The sequence below is a fragment of the Solea senegalensis genome, linkage group LG19 (genome assembly GCF_019176455.1).
Source record: "Solea senegalensis isolate Sse05_10M linkage group LG19, IFAPA_SoseM_1, whole genome shotgun sequence".
NCBI classification, from domain to species: domain Eukaryota; kingdom Metazoa; phylum Chordata; class Actinopteri; order Pleuronectiformes; family Soleidae; genus Solea; species Solea senegalensis.
In genome coordinates this window covers 15,828,076-15,850,122 of record NC_058038.1, presented here as the reverse complement: position 1 = coordinate 15,850,122, position 22,047 = coordinate 15,828,076, and the positions used below count along the sequence as shown (strand labels likewise).

General features: G+C 41.4%; 1 protein-coding gene across 2 annotated transcripts; it reads right to left on the bottom strand.

Moving 5' to 3' along the window:
* Positions 1 to 4,192: 4,192 nt before the first annotated feature.
* rbbp6 (retinoblastoma binding protein 6) lies at positions 4,193 to 19,791 on the bottom strand. 2 transcript variants are annotated; one of them, XM_044051504.1, is made up of 19 exons: positions 19,235 to 19,791; positions 16,661 to 16,766; positions 16,045 to 16,093; positions 14,086 to 14,130; positions 13,873 to 13,955; positions 13,561 to 13,657; positions 13,284 to 13,423; positions 12,473 to 12,645; positions 12,258 to 12,361; positions 11,950 to 12,123; positions 11,559 to 11,689; positions 10,678 to 10,843; positions 10,028 to 10,085; positions 9,886 to 9,919; positions 9,488 to 9,793; positions 8,963 to 9,106; positions 6,904 to 8,808; positions 5,872 to 5,977; positions 4,193 to 5,712 (listed from the first exon to the last, which is right to left on the bottom strand). In XM_044051504.1, exons 1-19 carry the CDS (start codon positions 19,398 to 19,400, stop codon positions 4,435 to 4,437), a joined length of 5,265 nt encoding a protein of 1,754 aa, XP_043907439.1. In that variant the 5' UTR covers positions 19,401 to 19,791; the 3' UTR covers positions 4,193 to 4,434. The 2 variants fall into 2 exon arrangements, with proteins under 2 accessions (XP_043907439.1, XP_043907440.1); XM_044051505.1 differs by having other exon boundaries at positions 5,872 to 5,974.
* Positions 19,792 to 22,047: the final 2,256 nt, after the last annotated feature.

Sequence of the window (22,047 nt, the reverse complement as noted above, 5' to 3'; positions counted from 1 at the left end):
ACTTCTTTAAGGCGTGTCACTATGTCACTGTGTGTCCTGTACGGGCTGTGTTGTGTATTGTTTTTAACACGACTGTGTAACTGTTAGTAAAGGCCTAACCAGGGGAAGGGAATGTATTATGTCTATGAGTGTCCTCACTATGAATGAGGTGCAAACGTGTGTGTGTGTGTGTGTGCAACTGATCCAGAGACCTTAAGCAAAGCACACTGCAGGGACTCATGAGTGTTGTAGCTATAGCCGACGAAGTACTGTTGTTAACTGTTCATCACCATCACACTTTTTAATTCAGATAAAAGTCTAGCCATCAAGTGACTTCTGAAACTTCTGAACTTCTGAAATCTGAATTTAACCTACAAATGAAAGGGTCTCATTCTGCACTTTTAGTGACCTGTTCTTCTGTACAAGGTTATAATAGATTTGGATTTTTCCATTAGTTGTAGTTTTTATTTCATTTCGACTTTCTCATTTTAAAATGAGTACGTTTTGATTAGTTTTTAGAGCCGGTTTGCTAGTTTTAATTATTTTTAGTTTTTTGTAAATGCTTAGTTTTAGTAGTTTTACTGTTAGCTTTTGTAAGTGGAGTATTTCCCAGATGCAAGATTCAAAAAGGTCATAATAAATATTGTGTTATAAAACCCCAACAAAAGATGACATTTTAACCCTCGCAACAGGTGCACCCTTGGTAAACTGCCACGGCAATCATACACCTTATATTATAAAAAAAATAAATATGCTTCATACGTATGAAATACATTTACAAAGACAGAAACTAAGCACATTTTTGCTACAATTTCAGTTCGTTTTGTAAACTCACAATTCAGTGTCAGTTGGTTTCAGTTTTTATTTGATTTGACAAAAATGTTTCTTCAATTTTAGTTTTCGTTATTTCGTTTTTGTTTACTATAATAACCTTGGTTCTGTATATTCCATGGAGAATAGATTCTACACAGGGTGCCATCATACACAGCGCTCCCCATGTCATGCTACTTTATACCTCTACTACAGTTAATTTGTCTACTACTGATATTTATGTAAGTCACATAATATTTTATACATTTTATACGACAAAATCCTCAACATCAGTGGCTTCCAACTTTTTTTTTCTTGAAGCCCCCCCTCGCTTGTGTCCAAGACAAACCAGGCCATCCCAACCTGAACCCCTGTCCATGCACACACACAATTGAGGTGATAGTGAGTGATTTTCTAAATTTAACATGCACAAATATTATTTTTAATAACCTCACAACCTCAGAGCAGACAAAGGTCTGCACTCTCCGGTGCCCACCTGAGTGGGGCTTGGACTCCAGGTTATGGGTCTACACCAGGACTATTCAATTCCAAACTCAGTGGGGCCGCATTTGTACATACAGTACATCCAAAAGTGCATTTAAAAAACAGATGTCCTTCGCACACCTCAAGAAAGTGCGTAAGAAAGTGCCCAGTATTAGCAGTAACTATTTTAAATTTAAATCTCAGGGGCAACTAAAAGTGCATAAAATGTGTTTCTCTTTGAAATAAGATAAATATATGTCATATACGACAGAATACAAAAGAACTAACACTGCTATCAAACTGACACAACTTTGATTTCTAATGAACACATTTTCAATGTATCTGTCTAAAGTTATTCGTCAACGCTGTGAAATCCAAGCAAACAAACACGTGACAAATGTCGTAGTGACCTTGAATGCACCATCATGGATAGATTTTCAAAACAGTCCCTGATTACATGCAGAATAAAGTACTGTGATGCTTTCACTACATGTGTTATTTATTATCAGCTCTGATTCCCCTTTGGCTAAGTAGACAATTCATTGTTTTTTTGAAAACATTTTTGCAGCTTTTTTCTTCTTCTTTTTCTTAAATTTCCTCACACAACAACACGAGAGAATTAAATTAAACATAATGAATTAAGACTCTGTCTCACAGGACAGACTGGCAGCGGCTCGTGTGCTTAATTACCACATGGATGTAATGCCACAAACAAGTGTTTGCAGCTGCCCCAAAAAAAACCAAGTCCATCTGCACACACCAACACAAACGAGAGATCTCTCGCACACACAGACACACACAGCTCGCTCTCCATCAGGCAGCACTGGCACGGCGCCCGAGACGTCGGCACACATCCCGGGCACAAAGGAGGGAAGGATCCCAGACGAAAGAAAAAGGGACCAACAGAAAAGAGAGAGAAAGAGGCTGCGGATGGTGGCACGGTAAAGGAAATAAAAAAAATCAGAGAAAGATAAATCTGACAAAAGCATACCTCGTTTCTGATCTGCACCACACAGGGAGAGCAGGAGGGATGTTGCTCTTGATTGCTACAGGGTCCACTTGTCTGTCTGTCCCTCTGCCCGCCTGGATCTTTGTCTGTCTGTCTGTCCTGGCATCTGTCTGCCATATGTGCCTGTCTGCCTCATATTTTCCCCCCTCTGTTGTCTTAATGTGCAGTTTACTTGATTGTGATTTATGTGACCACTTGTTTGACATTTATATTTGTCCCCGGGTCTGTCTTGCGTATGTTTGTTGCTCAGTTTTCTTTCTGTCATACACAAATAAACAGTCTGTCTGGCTGTCTGTCTGCCTGTCTGCAGACACAAACACACCGAAGCACATGCGCAGATTCAACAGTAAAAAAGAAAAAAAAATAGGCAGAAAATTCAGAGCAGAACAAGTGCAGAGGAGACAAGACTCAGTAGGAAGCAGGGTATAAGGAAGCCAATGAGGTTAATCGACCATTTCGGATAACACAGCAAATTCAAACGCACGACTTTCCCTGCGCCCCTCCACTGGACCTCAGCAGAGTCGGGCCACCCTCACCCACCAGATTCCCATTTTCTTCCATCCCAGCATGCCTTGGCACGGTTTTGGGTGATGATAAAACAGAGATGAGACAGACAGAGAGGCTGGCTCTCTGCCACGTCTTCCACGCAGTGAGTTAATGAAGCAGGAAAAGCTTGGACACACTTCAAGCATCGACTTTCACACACACACACACGTGCACAATGGGAACAATAACCCGAGCCATATTGAACACGTCTATGGTATTTATCGCAACATCTTCCCACTTCCTGCAAAAACAAAAGCCCGGACAGTTTGAACACGCACTGTGTGTGTGTGTGTGTGTGTGTGTGTGTGTGTGTGTGAGGAGGACTCTGTCTGTGGCTTGGACGTCTCAGTGCTTTGTTAAGGTGCAAATAAGGACATAAAATAAATGTGCGTTTGTCTTATAAGGATGATCTCACCTGGCGGAAAGGGGAGGTGATTTATATTCAGTCTCTAGCAGACCGTTTGAGGTTTTAGGGATGACAGGCTGGACGAGAAGTGAATATAGTGACTGGAACCAAGAGAAAATAGATGTTAGAGAACAGGGATGGAGACAAGAAGAGACAAGAAGATCAACGATTTCCCTCCTCATCTGTAATTAAACAATCATCACAATCAACTCAAGTGTTTTAGGACAGCGACATGCTGCTATGTCAGACACTGAACTATTGCCCAATAATATGTAATATAATCTTTAAAAACTCATTTCAACAGTCGAATGCCCGGCAGAGAAACTCTACTGGTCAGAAATGTCATACAATATTTTTTTTTTAAAGGAATATTAGGAAAGGCGTCTCCAAAGTAAAACTTTACCACATTAACATTTTAAGGATTTTACTTTTTATTTCCTTCAAAACAGGAAAAACTAAACTTTGCCCGGGTACATTATTCGTCCGTCCAGCAGTTTTTTAGTTTTTTAAATTAAAGAATTAACAAAATGAAAAACAAAATACAGAAAGTTCAAAGAAACACATTTTCACAGCTTCTCTTTTAAATGAAATAACGATCTCTTTAAATTATTCTTAGTTGCACTTCTGTGCTTCTGTGTCTGTGACTATCTCTTCATTATTCATCGATCCAGCAGTTATTTCTTTTAAATTAAACACATTAAATTAAAAAGAAAAACTAAATACCACACAGGAGGAGGTTGAAATCATAAATATTCACAGTATTTCTCTTAAATGAATCATAAACTCTTTAAATAACCCCTTATATGCACTCCTGTGCTCCTGTGAGAAGCGAATCAATTTACGGACTGACCTTTTCGGTAAAGGTTATGAGTATGAGCAGTAACAATGCAGACTCATCGTCCTGAGCAGTGTAGTGAGCATGTGCAAATTCACTGTACTTAAAATAATTCAACAAGGTCAAAAGTTAAAGTTTTTCTTTTTCAGTCACCTGATCTCACACATATTTGTATGCTGTAAGTAGTAAAGTGCTTTTTCCTTCACAAATGGTTCACTTTTTAATTTAAATGACGCGTTTCTACGATGTAAGATGATCAAGCTGATACAAAAAAAAAAAGTAAGTCCAAAAATAAACCCCAGGCACTTTCTGGACAGAGAAAGGAGAAACATAATTCAAGTAAATAACCTTTTTCCTCAGAGACAATCACAATAACAGAACTGAGCACAGCTCAGTGTGGTCATCCTCTTCTCTCCACCTGCTGTCTCCTCTGCTCTCCGCCTCCCTCTCGTCTTCACCTCTCTTTGACTTCTTCTTGTGTCCGTGTTCCTGCAGCTCTCTCTCCTCCAGCAGCTCCATGGCAGCTTCATTCTTCTCCCTCCTCTCCGTCTTTGGTCTCTTCTTCCTCTCTTTCCTCCCATCATACTTGCTGCTCTCATGGCTCGCCAGTGAACTGCTGCTGCTGCTGCTGCTGCCGCTGCCACTGCTGCTGCTGCTGCTGCTGCCGCTGCTGCTGCTGCTGCTACTGCTGCGCCTCTCTCCCTCCTCCACCACCACTCCTCCTCCTCCTTCCCACCTCTCTGCAGTTGATTTGTACGGACCACCTGACACTCTCTCTGCCTCAATTTTCTTGCTCTCTCTCTCCTCTTTGCTTTCTCTCATCACTTCATTTCTCTTCCACTCCTCCTTCTCTTCCTTGTTCCCATCCCTGCTTCTCTTAAGCAGTAGTTTCAGATCAGGGTGTCTGTGCTTCCGGTGGGAGAGGGAAGGTGAGGAGCTGCGGCTCCCTGCAGCTCTGTTTCCTGTTGCATTCCTGTGATCGTGGTAGTCCCGGTGTTTTGGTTTTCTGTCTCTATCGGCTGTGGTTCTGTGTTTATCAGGCACTTCGGTGGTTCTGCTTGTTGAGATTTTATCAGCAGGATTTAAAGAACGGGGACTTTTCCCGCGGTCGTCCCTTCGCTGTCTGTCTCTCTTCTCCACGTCCTGTGATGTTGAATAAGGGGAGGAATGACTCGATGAAGGGAGACTTTTCTTGTGGTGTCTCCGCTCTCTGCTTCTGTCTCTTCCTTCCCCCATTGTTCTTTTGGTCTCTCTCTGTCTGTCTCTTGACCTCTCGCTGTCCCTTCCCCTCTCTCTGTCCCTACACTTCTCCACCTCCGTCGTTCTCCCCCTCTCTCTGTCTGAATGCAAGGTGCTGTCAGCTGTGATTTTGCCACTAGAGGGAGCCACAAATCTGTCTAAAGTTAACAGAGTGAAGGGTTTCTCATTCTCCCCTCTCCCTTTATGCACTGCTCTGTCCTCATCTCTTTTTGTGTCCACTGACCTTTGTCTCATGACTTCATTCTCTCCCTCTGTCTCCATGTTGGGTGGAGTAACTAACAAAGGTGGAGGCAGACCCGCGGGAAAAGGCTCTTGAGGTTTGACATCTCTGTCAATCTGCTCTTCTTCTTTAAACTCTTCCTTTTCCCATTTGGAGGGAGGGGCCTGAGACAGACAGATAACAGAAGACAAAATGAGACAACATGGAGTCTTTGTCCGTGCATGTGTTGGAGTATTAACACAGTGGAACAATTTAAAGCAGCCGCCGAACAAGACTAGACAGAAATATGCTTATTAACTCATGACGTATGTTCAAGTACACACCTGTATGTGTATGAGCTGATCCTCACTCTCAGCATCTTTGTCCTGAATAAATTCCTCGAGCATTTTGACCATTGTTCTCTGCTCTTGACAATCCCCAGTGCTGCTACTGGGAAAATACACACACACACACACACAGGGATTTTACACAAGATGTCAATTCTGCACTGGAACAAAATTTTCAGGCTTTTATAAAACACTTTGTCAGATAATCCGGTTTGACTGTCTTAATGTTAAAAGGAACTAATAAAGCATGTTTGCTCGGTGGGATTAGGAACAATTTACTCAATAAAATGATTTAATAAAAACACCCAGTGGTTGCCTTTAATCCTCGAGTCAAATAGAAAACTCAAGCCTAAATCTGAAAGAATTCTCTTGAGAAGATCATGGCATAGTCCAAGGTTAAGATAAAATAAAAAATGTTTGAGGTCATAGTGATAATTCAGCATTGAGTCCAACTACATAACCAATAGAAGTCTTCATGAGAGTTTGTGTTCACTCACAGTAGGTTGGACACAAACATTTGCAGCGACTGAGGCATTAAAATACTGAAATGTGAAGTTATGATCCTGAAGATATTTCGTTTTTTTTCTTTTAGATTTCCTGAAATGTTGCCGCACTTATTAAATGACAAACAACCACAAGCTAATTCACAGTAAAATATCTTAATAGAGAATTTGTGGAATACATATTATTTCCAGCCATTTACGCATGGAAATGAAATCATCACATTTTAAATCACTTTTAATGAACCACCTCTTGGCCTTCACTTATAAGGACAATTCTACCTGGATTTTATTTGATCATTTTACTATTTTACTTTGTTGTTTTCATATTTTATACCTCGATGCTGTGCCTTTAACTCTGTAAAGCACTTTGAGTAAATAAAGACTCGACGTAAAACTCTGCATTGTTTTGAATAGATCAATGATCTTTTGCTTTCTGCGTTGTCTGACAGTGTGTCATTTTTAAATATTACAAGATACAACATTGAGCAGGTAGGTGGCGCTGTAGGTCTGGAGTAACATTTCTGACCTGTCACTCTCTACGTTGGAGCCTGGTCCCTCGTTGCTGCTCCTCTGTGTCTTAAACCTCATTTCATCATCTTCTTCCCTCATCCTCCTCTTCCTTCCCTCCACCATCACCTCCACTGCCTTCCATTTCCCCGGCAGGGTTCCTCTATTTGCTCTCTCTTGTCCTTCATTTTCTTCCCTTACTGCCCCTTCTTCCTCTTCTTTTGCAGTCAATCTCCTCCAGTCATCTCTTGCTAGCTCTTCTTCAAAATGCCAGAACTCAAAGTCCCCGTCTTCTGCATCCTCTCTTCCAGTGTTAGTCCACATCACTCTCTTGTCGTCTCTGATGATGGTTCTTTGCCTCAAGTCCTTTGAATCTCCTCCTTCTGGTTTTAATTTATCTTCAAACGCAGCTCCCTCACGTCTACCAGATTCATTTTTTTCATTAACTTCAACAGTTTCTTCTGTTTTTAAATTTCTTTCTGCCTCCATTTCTTCCTTTGGTTTCCCTGTGATATTCTGCTGGTCTTCAATTTTCCCCTCTTTCCATTTTCCATCCAGGTTGATGTTGATACTTATTTTCTTTGGTGGTTTCACTGTTATTCTTCCCTCCCAGAGAGGCGATGTTTTACTCTGCTTCTTCTGTTCACTTTTTTGCCTCTTTTTTTCAAAGGGATTTGGTGATTTACTTTCGTGGGTCTCCCTTTTCTCCGGGGTCTCTACTTTTGTTTTTCTATCCCCCACTGAGCTTAAGTCAGTAGCTTTACTGCCCCCAGGGTTTCTATATTCGGTATCATCTCTTTTGCTGGACTTTGTTTTGTGTTGTCTCGACACGTTATGCCTCGATTTGGAATCTTTGCCTCTAAGACGCCTTTTTTTCTCTTCCAAATCACGGTTTTCTTTGCTTTTTCTTTCTTTTCTGTCTTCATCCAGAGATTTGTGTGGTCGAAAGGTGGCTTCATCCCATACTGAAATGCTATGTGGTCCAGTGATGTGCCTTCTTTCATCATTTCGATTGTCACCTGTGGAGTTTGAGGCACGAGGTGAAGATGACTCCTCTCCTCTTCCTGCCTCATATTTCTTTGTCTCCCTTTGCTCTGAGTTTATGGAACGGTGATCCTCCAGATTTCCAGTCATCTCCTTCTTGCCGTCTTTACTTCTGTCCTGCAGTTCCTCCTCTTCCTCACTGCCCTTTCTGTCTGGCGAGTGGGCGTTCTTGTGTTGCCGATACTCCCTCCGCTCAGTCCAGTCCTCAGATTGTGTCAAGCGACCGTTGCACGACATCTGAGAGGGAGGTGAGCGGCTGCTGTCGGGCGTATTCGACGAAGAGGAGCAACTGTCACTAGACGACTGAGACGGCGTGGAGCGGCTGCTGCTTGAAGAATGGGATGGAGGGGAGCGGCTGTCAGTGGACGACCGCGAATGGTCGTCCATGAGGGCTGACGGTCGGTGGCGAGAGTCTGAGTTGGTGTGCGAGTAATACTTGCTTCCGTCAAACTGAGGAGGAGGAGGGAGATTGATGAAAGAAAGAGGCAGCTGGTGAAAGTGGTTGATGTAACTGCTGAAATATTTCTCACACCACTCATTGTACTGTTTGTTCCACTGTAGGTGGCGCTCTCTGTCCAGATCCACACTACTGGACTGAGTAACCTGCGAACTAGTTGAACGCCCTCCGTGTCGTCCCTCGTCCCTCTTGGAGCGTTCGCCGCGCCTCGTGGAGCTGGAGCCGCTTGACGCCGACTTCCTGGTGTGATGGTGGTGATGGTGGCGGTTTTTCCGGTGATCTGACGGCGACTTGGCCCGAGAATGGTGACCCACCTGAGGTGAAGATGAGGACGACGGTGTAGGGGAGCGTTTGTAGCCATAGTTATAGGAAGGGTGCGAGCGGGTGTGGAGAGCTCGGTGACGGGAGTAAGGCGAGCGGGGCCTCAAAGAAAAAGATAAAATTGAGGAGGAAAAAAAAAAAAAGTAAATTGTTAAAACCAGTGGTTCACATATATTCAAATTTATATCAATTAAAGAGAATTGTTATTTTTGGTTGTAACAGAGACAAACCCATTCAAGTTCTTTTAACAAGATACCTCGATTTGCCTTGGGATTTGGATCTTGAACGAGATCTCGATCTGCTTGAAGAGCGAGAGTAGGAGCGAGAGGACTTGGACTTTGACGACGCTACGTAAGAGCGAGAGGAAGAGCGTCTGTAGGTGGATCCTCTGTCAGGTGACCTGAGTGACAAATAGGGACGTCACTGAGCTGATGTATCATACATATTACATATCATGTTAAGATTATGTTGCTAAACTGTACACCTCACCTAACTACTGCAACTTACATTGTATATAAAACAAACAAAACAAGGCAAATACAATACGCCACACAGACAGGATACAGGACTGTTGGGATTTTAAATGGATTAAAACATAATACAGAAAATTGTCTAATTATTGTCTAATCTTACACGTTTCTGTTTCAGAATTATTGCAAACACGCTGCATCTTTAGTTATTTCCTGAAAACACAACCTGCTGATTTCAACACAGTCACTTTAAAATGTCTTTTCCGTCACATCAGATTAAAATACAAAGCACTCAAACATACTTTGTTTACCTTTCCTTCTTTCTCTGATACCTGTACCACTCCTTGGGGATGAGGGCAGGGATGGAAGGGGTGGGGGTAGAGGAGCAGAGGGATGGGATGGGGGCACCCTGAGGGCAGGGGAGAGTCCAGATGGGCGGTGGAGGCGGGTACCCTGGAGGGTAGCTGCTATGAGAGTGGTGAGCCGAGAGATACGGATGATAAAGCGGGGAGGGAAAGAGAGGTGGAGCAGTCGCTGAATATGTCAAGGAGGGGGAGGGAGTAAGCTGCTGGGATTCAGTCCAGCCTCTAGTGGGACAACCTGAGGAGGCGGAGGAGCTGAGGGACAGACATAGAGAGAGGACAACTTGAAAACAGTGTATACAGAAGAATACAGACTAGTATCTTAAAATACCACCCAGTTTACTGACCTTTGCCAGCAGGATGATGACCCTGGTGCTGGACCTTTTGATTCAGAGAGAGATGGTTTTACGTAATCCTTTATTTGTGTTAAGATTTTACATAATTAACATAAACTATAACTCTAAGAGACAAAGCTTCCTCATCACTCACCTGAGGAGGACTGCTGTTGATCTGACTGGGGCTGCTCTGCCACCGTTGTCTCGTTTACCTGAACAAACACCACAGATTTCACTCTTTGCTGCTTAGAAAATGGCAAAGAGCCAGCATTTACTACTTTATGTAGCTGTTCTTTAGTCTATCCACAAATATATGCTTCATTCCAACCTTCCACTTGTGTGTTTGGAAAGCTCTCGAGACCTGACATTAACATCCATCATCTGTGATCTGATCGCATGCAGACAGCCTTAAATAGGACTGTACACACAGAGAGAGAGAGAGATGAGGGTCTTGAATAAATCAAAGCCCTACTCGTACTGCAAAATAATTCCATCGGTGGTCAGTATTAATATAGTGTATATATATTAACGCTGATTATTGTTTTTTTTTTTAAAAAAAAACAAAAGAGAAAGAGACTGCCTTGGACCAGATGACACCAGCTAAGGAGGCATCTCTAATCCGTCCTGAAAATGGATTACGTCCATGCAGCTCAGGAATGTGGCCAACCTCGAATATGGTTTCTGTGATCCAGTTTGAGGACATATGCAGCAGGGACTGCGTGTTCGGACCTATACTCCGTGTAGTCTCCCCATGATCAGATCACTCAGGATGGACGTTAATGCCACGTCCGTGTTTGTCCTCACCACTGGTATCAGCTGTGATGGAGGAGCAGTGGGGTCATCGTCTGCAACCACTGCAGGAGGAGGGGCAACAACAGCATCAGCAGCAGCAGGAGGAGCAGCGGCAGCAGCAGCATCCTCATCTTCAGCAGCAGCAGCTGAGTCATCCTGTGCCTCTTCTTCAGCCTCCCTGAGGAAACAGAAACAATAGTGTTGGTTGCACTGAATCAGATATTGTACATTTCTCTGAGTATTTGCCTTTTTATCATCACAGAGCATGTACCTGGTCACCATCTCTGCTTCCTATTTCTAAAAACATATTATACCAATTCATAATCTCTTTCTACTCTTAGCTCTTTTTTTATTTGCCTAAATCATTTCAAGTCTTTCATTTTCTGGGCAGGAAGACCATTCAAAGCTGCTTCACACTACAGTTTTCAGACTTTCACAGCCATTCACAGCCACTCATCCACACATTCAAACAGCGCATGCTATCGCACATCTTTCATCGGCATTTCGCCGTCAGGAGAAATGTGGGGGTTAAGGAGGGGGTCAAGTGTCGTGCCCAAAGACACATATACTAGCGACGGGAATCTTCTCTCTTACACTACAAGGACAGAAGGAAACAATCCCAACACCAAAGCATCTAAAAACATACAGTATGTGTCAATAAAGATATTTGCTAGATTTGGATTCTGGAAACTTCTTTCTTGTAACCACAACATTAAATCCAAGAACTTGTACACTAAATCAACATCCACATCAGAGGCAGCGGAGGCATCACAAATGAGGAACATAATAAAATCTACAACACAGTTTACACAACTCGTGTAACTGCACGCCTCAAATCCACTAGCGGCAGCGGTGTTATAACATTCATCAGTGTGATTCTTCTTTTTACATACTTGTCAGGTATGTCCAGACACCTCTGCTCTGTCTGGAGGGAAGTCGTGAACATGTTGCCATCAGAGGTATCAGAGGTGGGGCCTGCTGCAGCTGCAGGAGGATTTTCCAACAATGGTTGTATATCTGCAGCCTGTGGATGGTGTATGAGAGAGTCAGGAGAGAAGGCAGCGCAGAAGAATGCAGCAGACAACAGAATGTGACAAGAATACGAATCAGAAATACTTTATCGATTTTATATTACAGTAAATGAATACAGTAGTTTCTAACAATCGTCTCCACAAGACTGTCGCAACAGTCATTTTTGCATTTGCTCTTTGACTCGTGAGTCACGTAGATAAAGTACTATTTCAGCTTTGCCTCCCACATGAAACACATCATTAGGAGGCTTACTTGCTGGCTGCATGATGACTGGTGCTGTTTCTGAGGTTGGCTCTGCACAGTGAGAGGTGGTGGTGGTGTGGGGACAGGGCTCGGAGCTGGAGTTGGATTTTGGGACTGGGAGGAATCGCATATTCCCGTCTTACTTTTGGTGTAGCCTCGCTCTTTCTTGAAATTGTTCACGGCCTATGACGACAGACACAGTAAACCATAATTATTAAACCATCCATTATGGATCAAAGTAAGTGATAATAAGCTGAGAAAATATACAAATCTATTTCTAACATCAATTCATATTTAATATGTGCCCATTTATTCACCTGACGGAGGAATTTGTTGGCTATCAGGGTATCAGGGGAGACATTTTGTTGGCCACAAGTGGGGCAGACATGTTCCTCTGAATCCAGCAAGGTGCTGCGAATGCCTAAAACAAGAGAGAAAGACGTAACACTGTCAGTTCACTTTCTATTATTATTTCCATTTTTAGACACATTCTTATGTATTCATGTATTTTAATATTGGAGCGGTCACTCACAGTCGTCACAGTAGCTGTTTCCACAGCAGGGTATGACCACGGCGTCACTCAGCAGCTCATGACAGATCAGACAGAGAAGTTCATCAGGTACAGGATCCTCCTCGGGTTCTGATATGGGTTTTTCCTGAGGAACAAATGGAGGCCTCTCTTTCTTCCCGACGGCATATGCCTCTCTATAGAAACACAACAGGTCAGTGACGTGTGATTTTTCTGTGTTTATAGGACCAGAGGGACTTGAGAATTGCTGACTGTACCGATGAAGATTTGATTATCCAGGCCTGGTTCTCACTGATGCATGTGTAAGAGGAATTTAATAAAGAGACCTATCATCCTAACACATGAGTGGTGTCAGGCCTTGAATCCGAGTGTGTTTCTTAAATTGTTGAACTCTCTCTTTAAAAACCAAAACACACACACCCTCTCTTGTAGAGTATTCTTAGTGAGAATACTCACACACACAATGCATTCTATAGCCCCTTATATATACACACACACATATATGTAAATATATATAGATAAATATTATTATTGTTATTTATTTTTGTCATTTACAGTCTGAACAAAACATTATCATTTACCTTGTACATAGCCAGCTAATGCCAAATCATAACCTTAACCTAACCACAAATTAAATTATAACCCTAAACATAACCAGCTCCTCAGAAATGAGATCCTGCCTCATTACGACCAGGTTTTGGCCTCCATGAGGACTACTGGTCCTGACAGGGTCAGTGTTTATGCCAGAGAAGGTCCCAAAGAGGGAACAAATACAAGTCTCCACACACACAGACAGACAATTGTGCCAACTCACGCGTCTATGGCAGGAATGGCGTATCGTCCACAGTTGGTCAGCATGGCTCCTTTCGTGTTGGGATCGTCCACCTCAACCATGAAGGAACGAGGGATGCCTGTGCTCTTCTTTATTTTCAGCGGGGCCTCGAAATTTTTATCCTGCCGTCAAGCATGCACATGTCTACATTTAACACGGTGGGGTGGCAGTCAACACACATTAAGACACAAATACTTCTGGTTTAGCACTAATCCCACTGCCTCAATTATGAGGAGATACCCACAGGATCTGCTCTTACCCCACTGCTGGGACAATTTCTGATGTGGTGCCCAGTATTCCCACAGCGGTAACAAGTGTAGTTTGCAGGAAGAGCGGACGCAAACTTCTTGTTGTAGCTGGAGATGGAAAGAGAATGAGAATGAATAGACAGATGATGACAGAAGAGACGGAAACACATACATTTTAAAAGAAGAAGGAAATGGAGAAGGGGATTAAGATGGAACAAAGTCATGAAATCCAACAGAAAGATGGTGACACATCAGAAAAAAAGAGGAGAAACACACTGGGATAAGGACGCTGAGAAGAGAGAAAGCATTAAGGAGTGACTCACTTCATGGAATCGTAGATGGACTGATTTAGCATAACTTTGATCTTATCCTCCTCTGACGCATCTGCATCAGCCAGATTAGCCATCTACATGTAAACATGTGAATGAGTAAAAGATGGCAGGTCAAACGGGGTCAAATGTTTCAAACGGCTTCACATGTTACAGGATGGATAAGTATAATCAGAAAAAAAGAGACAAGAGAGGGAGAGAGTATACCTTGGAAAAAAAGTGCAAGGTGCTGGGAGAAGTGTGATCATCCATCTGTTAGAATTAAAGAACAAAGAACACAGAACTCTTTAGAGCAAAGGAAGCACTTCTTCTGACATGACAAAAGACACCAACACTTTTACCATGTACCACTTTGGGAAAGGGAAGCAATTACTTTATTTGAAATTCCTCTTGTATCCTCCTAAACTGACAATTCTTATTTTCATTCTTATTGGACAATAAATCTCCTCATACTGTAGTCATCCCAGGATCTGTGCCTCAGCACCTCCAGCCAACCCTCTTTTTGATTATTTAAATTTGCTACTGAAACTCTACAATAAAAATTCCTCAGAAGGTTTAACCTGTTGAGCATTCATTCGGTTAGACTTTACAGCAGGTGGACTAAGTTTTGTCTATCCACACTTTTGTTCCTTGACTAAAGTGGAATAAACATATGAACCAAGAACACAGGGCTTCACTCAGTCAGTGCGATACCATCATTGTCATGACTTTATGAATGAGACGGTCCATCTGACCGAATATTTGGAAGGCTAATGACATTCTCATGACATTGTACATGCTTTTTGAAAGAATTATTTTATTATGTATAAACTACATATACATAAATTCTAAAAGCACAAAAAGAAACATATCTATATTGTTAATATCCATTTAAAGTTGCATTATGAAAAATGTTTTTTTGAGCTTGACCCAGACAAGAATGTAAAAGGGTCTAAATGCAATTATATCTCTTAACTTGTTTTTCGTGTGGGGGGGAAATGTGCAACCAAGTTTTTAATTAGCAATCATAAATGTGAAATGATGACTGAAGTCTCAGGGCATGTTAGCTGAGGTAAAATATAGACTCATAAGGCAGCTTCATACAAACAACTTTATTGGTTTGAAAACAAAATCACACACAGAAAAAGGGGTTGTGTTTTCTAACAGCCTCAGTGCGCTAAAAAAGAAAGGCAGACACTTCTACTGAGAAACTAGAGGAAAAAAAAATCAGGTCAGTTAACACACATTCAGACTACATCAAGTAAAAGATGTGTTTTTAAGATGTGTTTGAGTTCCTTTACAGGTTCAGAAACAGATTTTTTATACCATTTAAACAAGATTGTTTTCCTTTTAAATCTAATAAAGATAAACTGCTGAGTAAGGTACAGAAAAACTCTGTTTGGCTGATGTTAGTGATCATTTTGTGAAATCTGGTACACTACAGACTGGGACTGCAGTCATATCTTGGGGCCGAAATGAGATCCAATACACTCAATTTAAAATATAAATTATAAAAACAGACTTCAATGTTACTTCAGGGTTTATTATTGAAACAAATGCTAAAGGCGCCAAAATTACAACTGGATAGTGTTTCACAAGTGCTAAATACGCTTCCGTTGCTCGTGATTTACAGTAAAGATAAATGAGTGAAGACCAGCACAGAGACACCATCACAAAACTGCGGTTGGTTTTTTTATCAGCTGTGAATATGTGATAATGTTTGACCCACCCAAACAGCTTCCACCACCCACATACACACACTGTACTGAATGCTGATGACAGATAAGCTTGTGAAATTAACAGCTGAGAGCACTTTATTAAAGACAACATAAAACCTATAGTTATTAATTTTATCTATGCAGTTATCTGCTCAATTTGAATAACTTTTTAGTTAATTTGGTGTCCTTATATAAATCTGATTTACTGTAGCAGCAGAGTGCTGTACATCAAATACTGAGAAACACCAACTACTCTTTTGCAAGAGGAACTTAAACTAATATACACACACACACACACACACACACACACACACACACACATACACACACATATATATATAGTATTTTGGAGGCTCAGGATAAAGGACTCATTTGTCTATATTTACACAAAGTCTTTCTGTTATGTTAACAATATGTGTGGTGATTGTGGCAACAATAAAGTGCAGTGAGTTTTGCTTTGGTTACGTACTGCTTTGGCGACGTCAAACGAATGGTGCGACTGGGAAACTGAACGCTCACTGAAACAAAAGAAGAAAAGCATCGAGTGAATGAAATCAATACTGTGAAAAAAAACCTGCACCGTTTAATACTAAAAAAGGCAGAAAATAAAATACAAATTTGATGTACATCTGATGTGAATAATAGAATTTTAGATATATACAAACTTCTTTTTGCTATGACTCAATTGCCGACTCAATTGCCATTAAATATTAAAGGCTTCTTAAGTGACTCAGATTTTTTCAACAAGTTTATTGTCAATATTTCTGGTCAGGCAGTCTGCACATATTTCTCTTTAGAGCCAACTGACCAAGATCCATTGTGAGCTCATGTTTCCATTTTTATAGCTGAGCAGAAACTGATACTAGCGGTATTTTCATGTCACAATATTAGCGACCAGTTTTTACTCTTAAATTCAAACTAAACGGATCTACCATCTTGTACAGACTAAACCGTCAACTGTCTGAGTCATTGCTTCTAGGTGGAGTCTTCTATGAGTCTCAACTTGCAAACATACAGCAACAACAACACTAATAGCAGTGCAGGAATCCAGAGTCAATATGGGCTAAATCCCAGAAAACACTCACATCTTGGTGGTTTTGCTGCTTGAGCTGGATTTGCCTCCGCGGGTGGGGATCCTACGCACGATGACTGAGGAGCCTTTGGGGATCGGACCTTCATCTTCTGTGTATTCTGAGTGGGAGATTAAATCATTTTAGTTGGTATTTGTGACACCCTGATAAAGAAATGATTTTGTTGGATCACAGGTCTTCAGTTAAATCAATTTTCATTATTTGATCACTTTTTTTCACTACTTAATCCATCATTTACCGCTTTATCCTCCACCAGAGGGTCACAGGGGTTGCTGTGCCAAATCTCAGCAAAAAAGATTCAGAATGTAATGATGTATACATCTTTAAAGAAACAACAACAGATAAAACTTTATTTTATACAGTCTGGTGATCTTTGTCAATGCTTATGCTCACTATGAGTCACCAACTACACAACTGTGAACCAGACCATACTAGAGGAGATAATGACACGCTCTGGAACCTACAGTGTGGTCTAACAAAGGGGGGAAAAAGCCATGGGCAGCATGACACATCACCATTATCTGATGAAAAGAATGGAAGAAACCTAGAGAGTGCGATGTACCATTTCTAATCGTAGCACTCTTTAGTCTTTAGTCATTTGGTTTGGCATTTGTCTGCCAAGATGAATTCTGTGCGTTTTACTGTAAGCTAATATAGCAGGACTTTTATGTACATCTGTGTTAACTCATACACTGTGGCTGTGTTGTGCACATCACAAAGAATACGACAGGTTGCAGAGCTTATCCGCAGGATAGTGACACACTCCCAAGTTTATACTCATCATTACTGGTTGTTTAGCACATTTAAATCACCTCTTAAATCTTCCCCTCTGTTCATTTTGTGTGTTTAGCTGCCGGAGTGCAAATGTGTCCTGCACTTGCACTCATTCATTAATGGCTGTCTTTTTTTGTATACTTTTTCCTTTTTTCATCATGTTTATATGGTTTGTAGCATATAGTTAATAACTTAAATATGATTTGTGTAACCATTATATACTGTACATATTGTATTGGTAACAGGCAATATAGACTATAGAATATAGGCACCAAAAGGGGGGTTTAAGGGATCATAACCATGTTCGGTCTTATAATTTGTCACTCTGTTTGAGCTTAAAACATGTACATAAAAATAATGATAACAACAAAATCGTTGGCAAAGATTCCTGCGACAATAGGGCTGTGACGCCCAGAGATGTGGAAGCTACCCCTACTGATTTTATAAGGAAATCATGTATCAATTTAGACAATATGTAGTGCCCAGCCAGTTGTATGTGCCTTTTACACTAATTAATATATATTTACCTTTAAATGAGTGGTCTAATGTTGCTAGGCAGGCCCAAAAACTGTTAATAAAAACACATTAAGTTCAGCTATGTCAACCAGGCTCCTATTGGACGATACAAGCTGTCAATGACACAGTGTCCACTTACATGTGCTGTGCTTTTTCATCTATTTCCCTCTAAATGGGAAGAATCTCTCCTGGGACCAGTGTTTCCCCCTGGTGGCTAACTGCTACTTTTGTCCTACTTCCTTGACAACATTGTGCGTCCATGTCCATTTTTAATACATAATCCATGGTTCGGCCTTTGCAAATGAGTATGTTTTCACTTGGTGAAACACACACTCTGGCTGTTTGGGCTGCTGTAGGAGCATGACGGTGCTGAATAGTGGCCTCCATTTAAAAAGGCTCTTGCTTTGAGTACATATAAATGGCCAAAGGTGCTTTTCAACTATAAAGTCCTGGCCTGGCACAGCTCTACTCTACATGGTTTAGTTGTTTTTTTTTCCATTGCTTTCATTTAATTCTTTTTAACTGACCTACTGTTCAGCTCATAACTCTTCCAGTGCCGACATTCTCTGTAAACCGAGTAGAGTCGTTCAGTGCTGGAACTGTGTAGCGGAAAAGCTCCATTATTTTAAAGGCTATGAAACCAAAATGTTTTTATTTTAAAGTGATTACACACTTGCACAAACATACTTGTGGGTTGTGGGGATCAATATCTGCCCTAAAAAAAACCTGAGGTGTTACACAGTGGTTCTTTAATTTTGTCATAGTCTCCCACCACTTCATCCTGGTGAAAAAGTTTTAAAAAATGATATCATGATCTCAAAAAATGTTTGAATGAAATGCATGTTAAAGGAAATATGTCACAATTAAGTATTAATACGTGTGTGTGTGTGGACTTTAATCTTATGGTCATGGCTCTGGTCCCACTCTCTACCTTTGCTATTTTTATCCCACATCTCTCTCTAGTGTGGGACTTTTTTTTTAACCAGCATGGCACAGACAGAGAGACAGGGCTAATCCGCCACCATTAGCCAGTTTAACTAACTCATTAAATGCACACGGGGCGTGAACGCAGCAGGAATGTGGTCCATTCACTTTAACCTATTTTTGTCCTGGCTTGACTTTTCTGGACCATCGCAAAAGAGGTGACGCAGTAACTTATAACAGCTGTCAGATTTTGGACCATGTGTTTTCCTCCAAAGTTCAAATTGTCAGATTGGCCTTTATCTGTCAGTACAAACACATCATTACACTGTGCATGTGTGTGTGTTTGATGGTTACCTTCCTTGGTCTGTGCGTTAGTGATCTGCAGGTCACAGTCCCCTGCTCTTAGCTTCTCTCTGCACATGATCTGTCGCTTCAGCTCCCCCAGCGTGATGTGCGGGCCGTCCAACACCACCGTGTCGTAGCCGAGTTTGGAGGAGAATTTGTAGTGAACATGAGTCATGCTGAGACTGAGCGGAAGAAGAACTAAACTACACCGTCAGGAAAGCAACAGCTGACAGTGGGGTTTTTTTTTCGTGGCAGGTGCTGTGGGAAAAGAAAGTTAAGCTAAAGCTAGTTAGCAGCAGCAGCGTCACTGCTATGTCGCCTCTCGTGCGTTGCGACTGAACAAAAACTGGCAGATAAAGTCTCGCAGACAGCGTGACATGTCCCGGCGTGTGCTGAGGCAGCAGCCCACACTCAAGTCAAAGCGCAGTCAGTCAGTTTCCAGTCTGACGGGAACTTTTTTTTCCCTGATAATAACGACACTTTCAGTCCCCAAGCGTTGGCCGCTGCTGCTACTGCCGCTGCTGTTATAACAGAAACGACCAGCTGTTTCCACCACACGCTATGGTTCGTCAGCACAGTGAACGCACCATCTGATGCTGCGTCCACGTGACGCCCGTTTACTCCGCCCTCCGTCCGGGTTGTTGGACTGCAGCGTTCACTGACTCCGTTTGATGATGATGGAAATCATTTATTAGAAAGCATATCACCACTTTTTCGAGGGGTTTTTCACACAACTGGACTGATTGAGCAGACATAGTAAAAAAAAAACCCTGATAAATAGTGAGCAGTTGGAAAAATATTAAATACAATAATAATAAACAAAATATGGCACATTATACACAGAGTAGATAGTTTCAACACATATCACACCAAATAAAATGACAGTAAATATATAAATATTACACATAATGTTTTCATATTTCCATTCAACAATGATAGTTGATAATACTAAGGCAATTTGAGAGGGGCAGAAAATACAACTGTCAATCAATTAAGCATAAATAGACTGAATAAAAAATTGTGGTGTAATACTACAGAGCAAGTGCCACGAGACAACCACAAGCATGACTTGACACACAGTGTCCAAAAAGAAAGAGAAACAAAACTGTATCTGATTGTGTCCACCCGTTAAAAGCATAACTATATAATTAATTTTTTTTAATGAGAAAGATAGTCCAATTATTTTGCCTTACACTTGAAGGCAACATCCTGCGAGCGCACCTGTTTGGACTCTGGGGACTGAAAACTCCCTGCTCTGGCTCCAAAGAAACCAGATTTACATTTACACCAGGTGCAGATTAAATTATCGTTTCTGTTTATCCACTTCCTTGGCTTGAGATGTGACATTTTGAATTTTATTTATTCAGCTTTGTCTTCTCAGTGAAGTTGCTGCAAAATGTTGGACCTCAGTGAGACACAGGGCCACAACAGAAACAACATAGGCTTGCATTGATTTGAATCCAAAAAGATCTTTTTTTTAAGCAGAAGAATGCATGCAATTTACAATTTTTTAAGAACTTAATATTTGACTCGAGCACTGTTGCACTGTTAGTGCATATAGCCTATATTATCCACTAGAGAGAGACACAGCACCATTTATTATGCTGCAGTCAGCCTCAATAGAAGTATCTAACCTGGTTCTTTCACACAGAATACTGTTTTCAGAACAAATTAATTAATTTCAAACTTCCAGATTTCCTAGAGAATACTCCTCAGTATTAGTGTCGGTCCGATACTGGTCAGAATCACTGGAAAATCGGAAAAACTTTAAAGAAATCCAGTACTACCACTTTAAAACCTCTTAAAAAACCTTACAGTTCATATAAATGCTTTAGCAAGACTTTCAAAATGTAAAAATAAATGCAGCAACAACACAGTTTTTGAAAGGCTGGTTATGGTTTGGTGGTAAATGCATCAGCCCAACAGACTAGCAGTTTAAAAGATGTAAAATGACTGTATTGGACTGAGACCAGTATCGGTAAATACTCAAGGTTGTGATATCGGTATCAGGATGAGTATGAACATCCCCATCAGGGCTAGAGATGGTGAGGGGAGGATGGAAGGAGACAAGGTGTGAGGACACAAGACTATAGAGCAAGAGAAGAGCTTAGGAAGCAGGGCTCTTCGCTGACATCATCACCTCAGGATGGCGGGGGCGAGATGGGGCACGCACACACACACACACACAGGTTTGTGCAGCTATTCATCTTAGGACACTGCATTTAATTCCATTAATTTGACAGCCTAAACAAAGCATTATCCCTAACCTTAACCAGTTAATGCCTACACACACACACACACACATACACATACACATGCAGGCATGACATCACAGTGAAGACAATGCGAGCTGATTGGTTGGATTCAGATAAACAGAATAGAGAGATGAGAGAGAAATGTTTGAGGATGTGTTTAGCGCTCAGTCTTCTCCCTCATCAGTCTCCTGCTCTCTTTCTTCCTTTCCTGCCTGGCCTATCTTCCCTGGCTTAGCACATCATTGTGAAAGCAGTGGGAGGATGGAGAGATGCAGAAGGAGAGAGCGGCAGAGAGGATGAAAGGGAAACAGCTGCTTTAAACTGATGTTGTCCTTATCAGGATACGATGCTGGACACGTTTAGTGACTCACCAATCAAAGCGTTGCTCGGAAACAATTATATTCTCAAACCCTGGCATGTGATGTATTTAAATCATGAATATGTTATGGCGTTTGTGCGGAGGAAATTAAAGGATGAGTTCCCTCCCACACTCCACAGACATGCAGTCGAGTGTATGAGTGTGAATGATTGTGATGTGGCCTCTTTTCCAGGGTCCCAAAGTCAGCC

What these genes read in the sequence shown, in the direction of transcription:
- rbbp6 (XM_044051504.1), bottom strand. Translation starts at nt 19,400, where the DNA reads ATGACTCATGTTCACTACAAATTCTCCTCCAAACTCGGCTACGACACG. An exon ending in TAACGCACAGACCAAGGAAG is followed by an intron (nt 16,767 to 19,234) that starts GTAACCATCAAA and finishes TCTCCCACTCAG; the next exon opens with AATACACAGAAGATGAAGGT. An exon ending in TCATCATCCTGCTGGCAAAG is followed by an intron (nt 9,794 to 9,885) that starts GTCAGTAAACTG and finishes TCTGTCCCTCAG; the next exon opens with CTCCTCCGCCTCCTCAGGTT.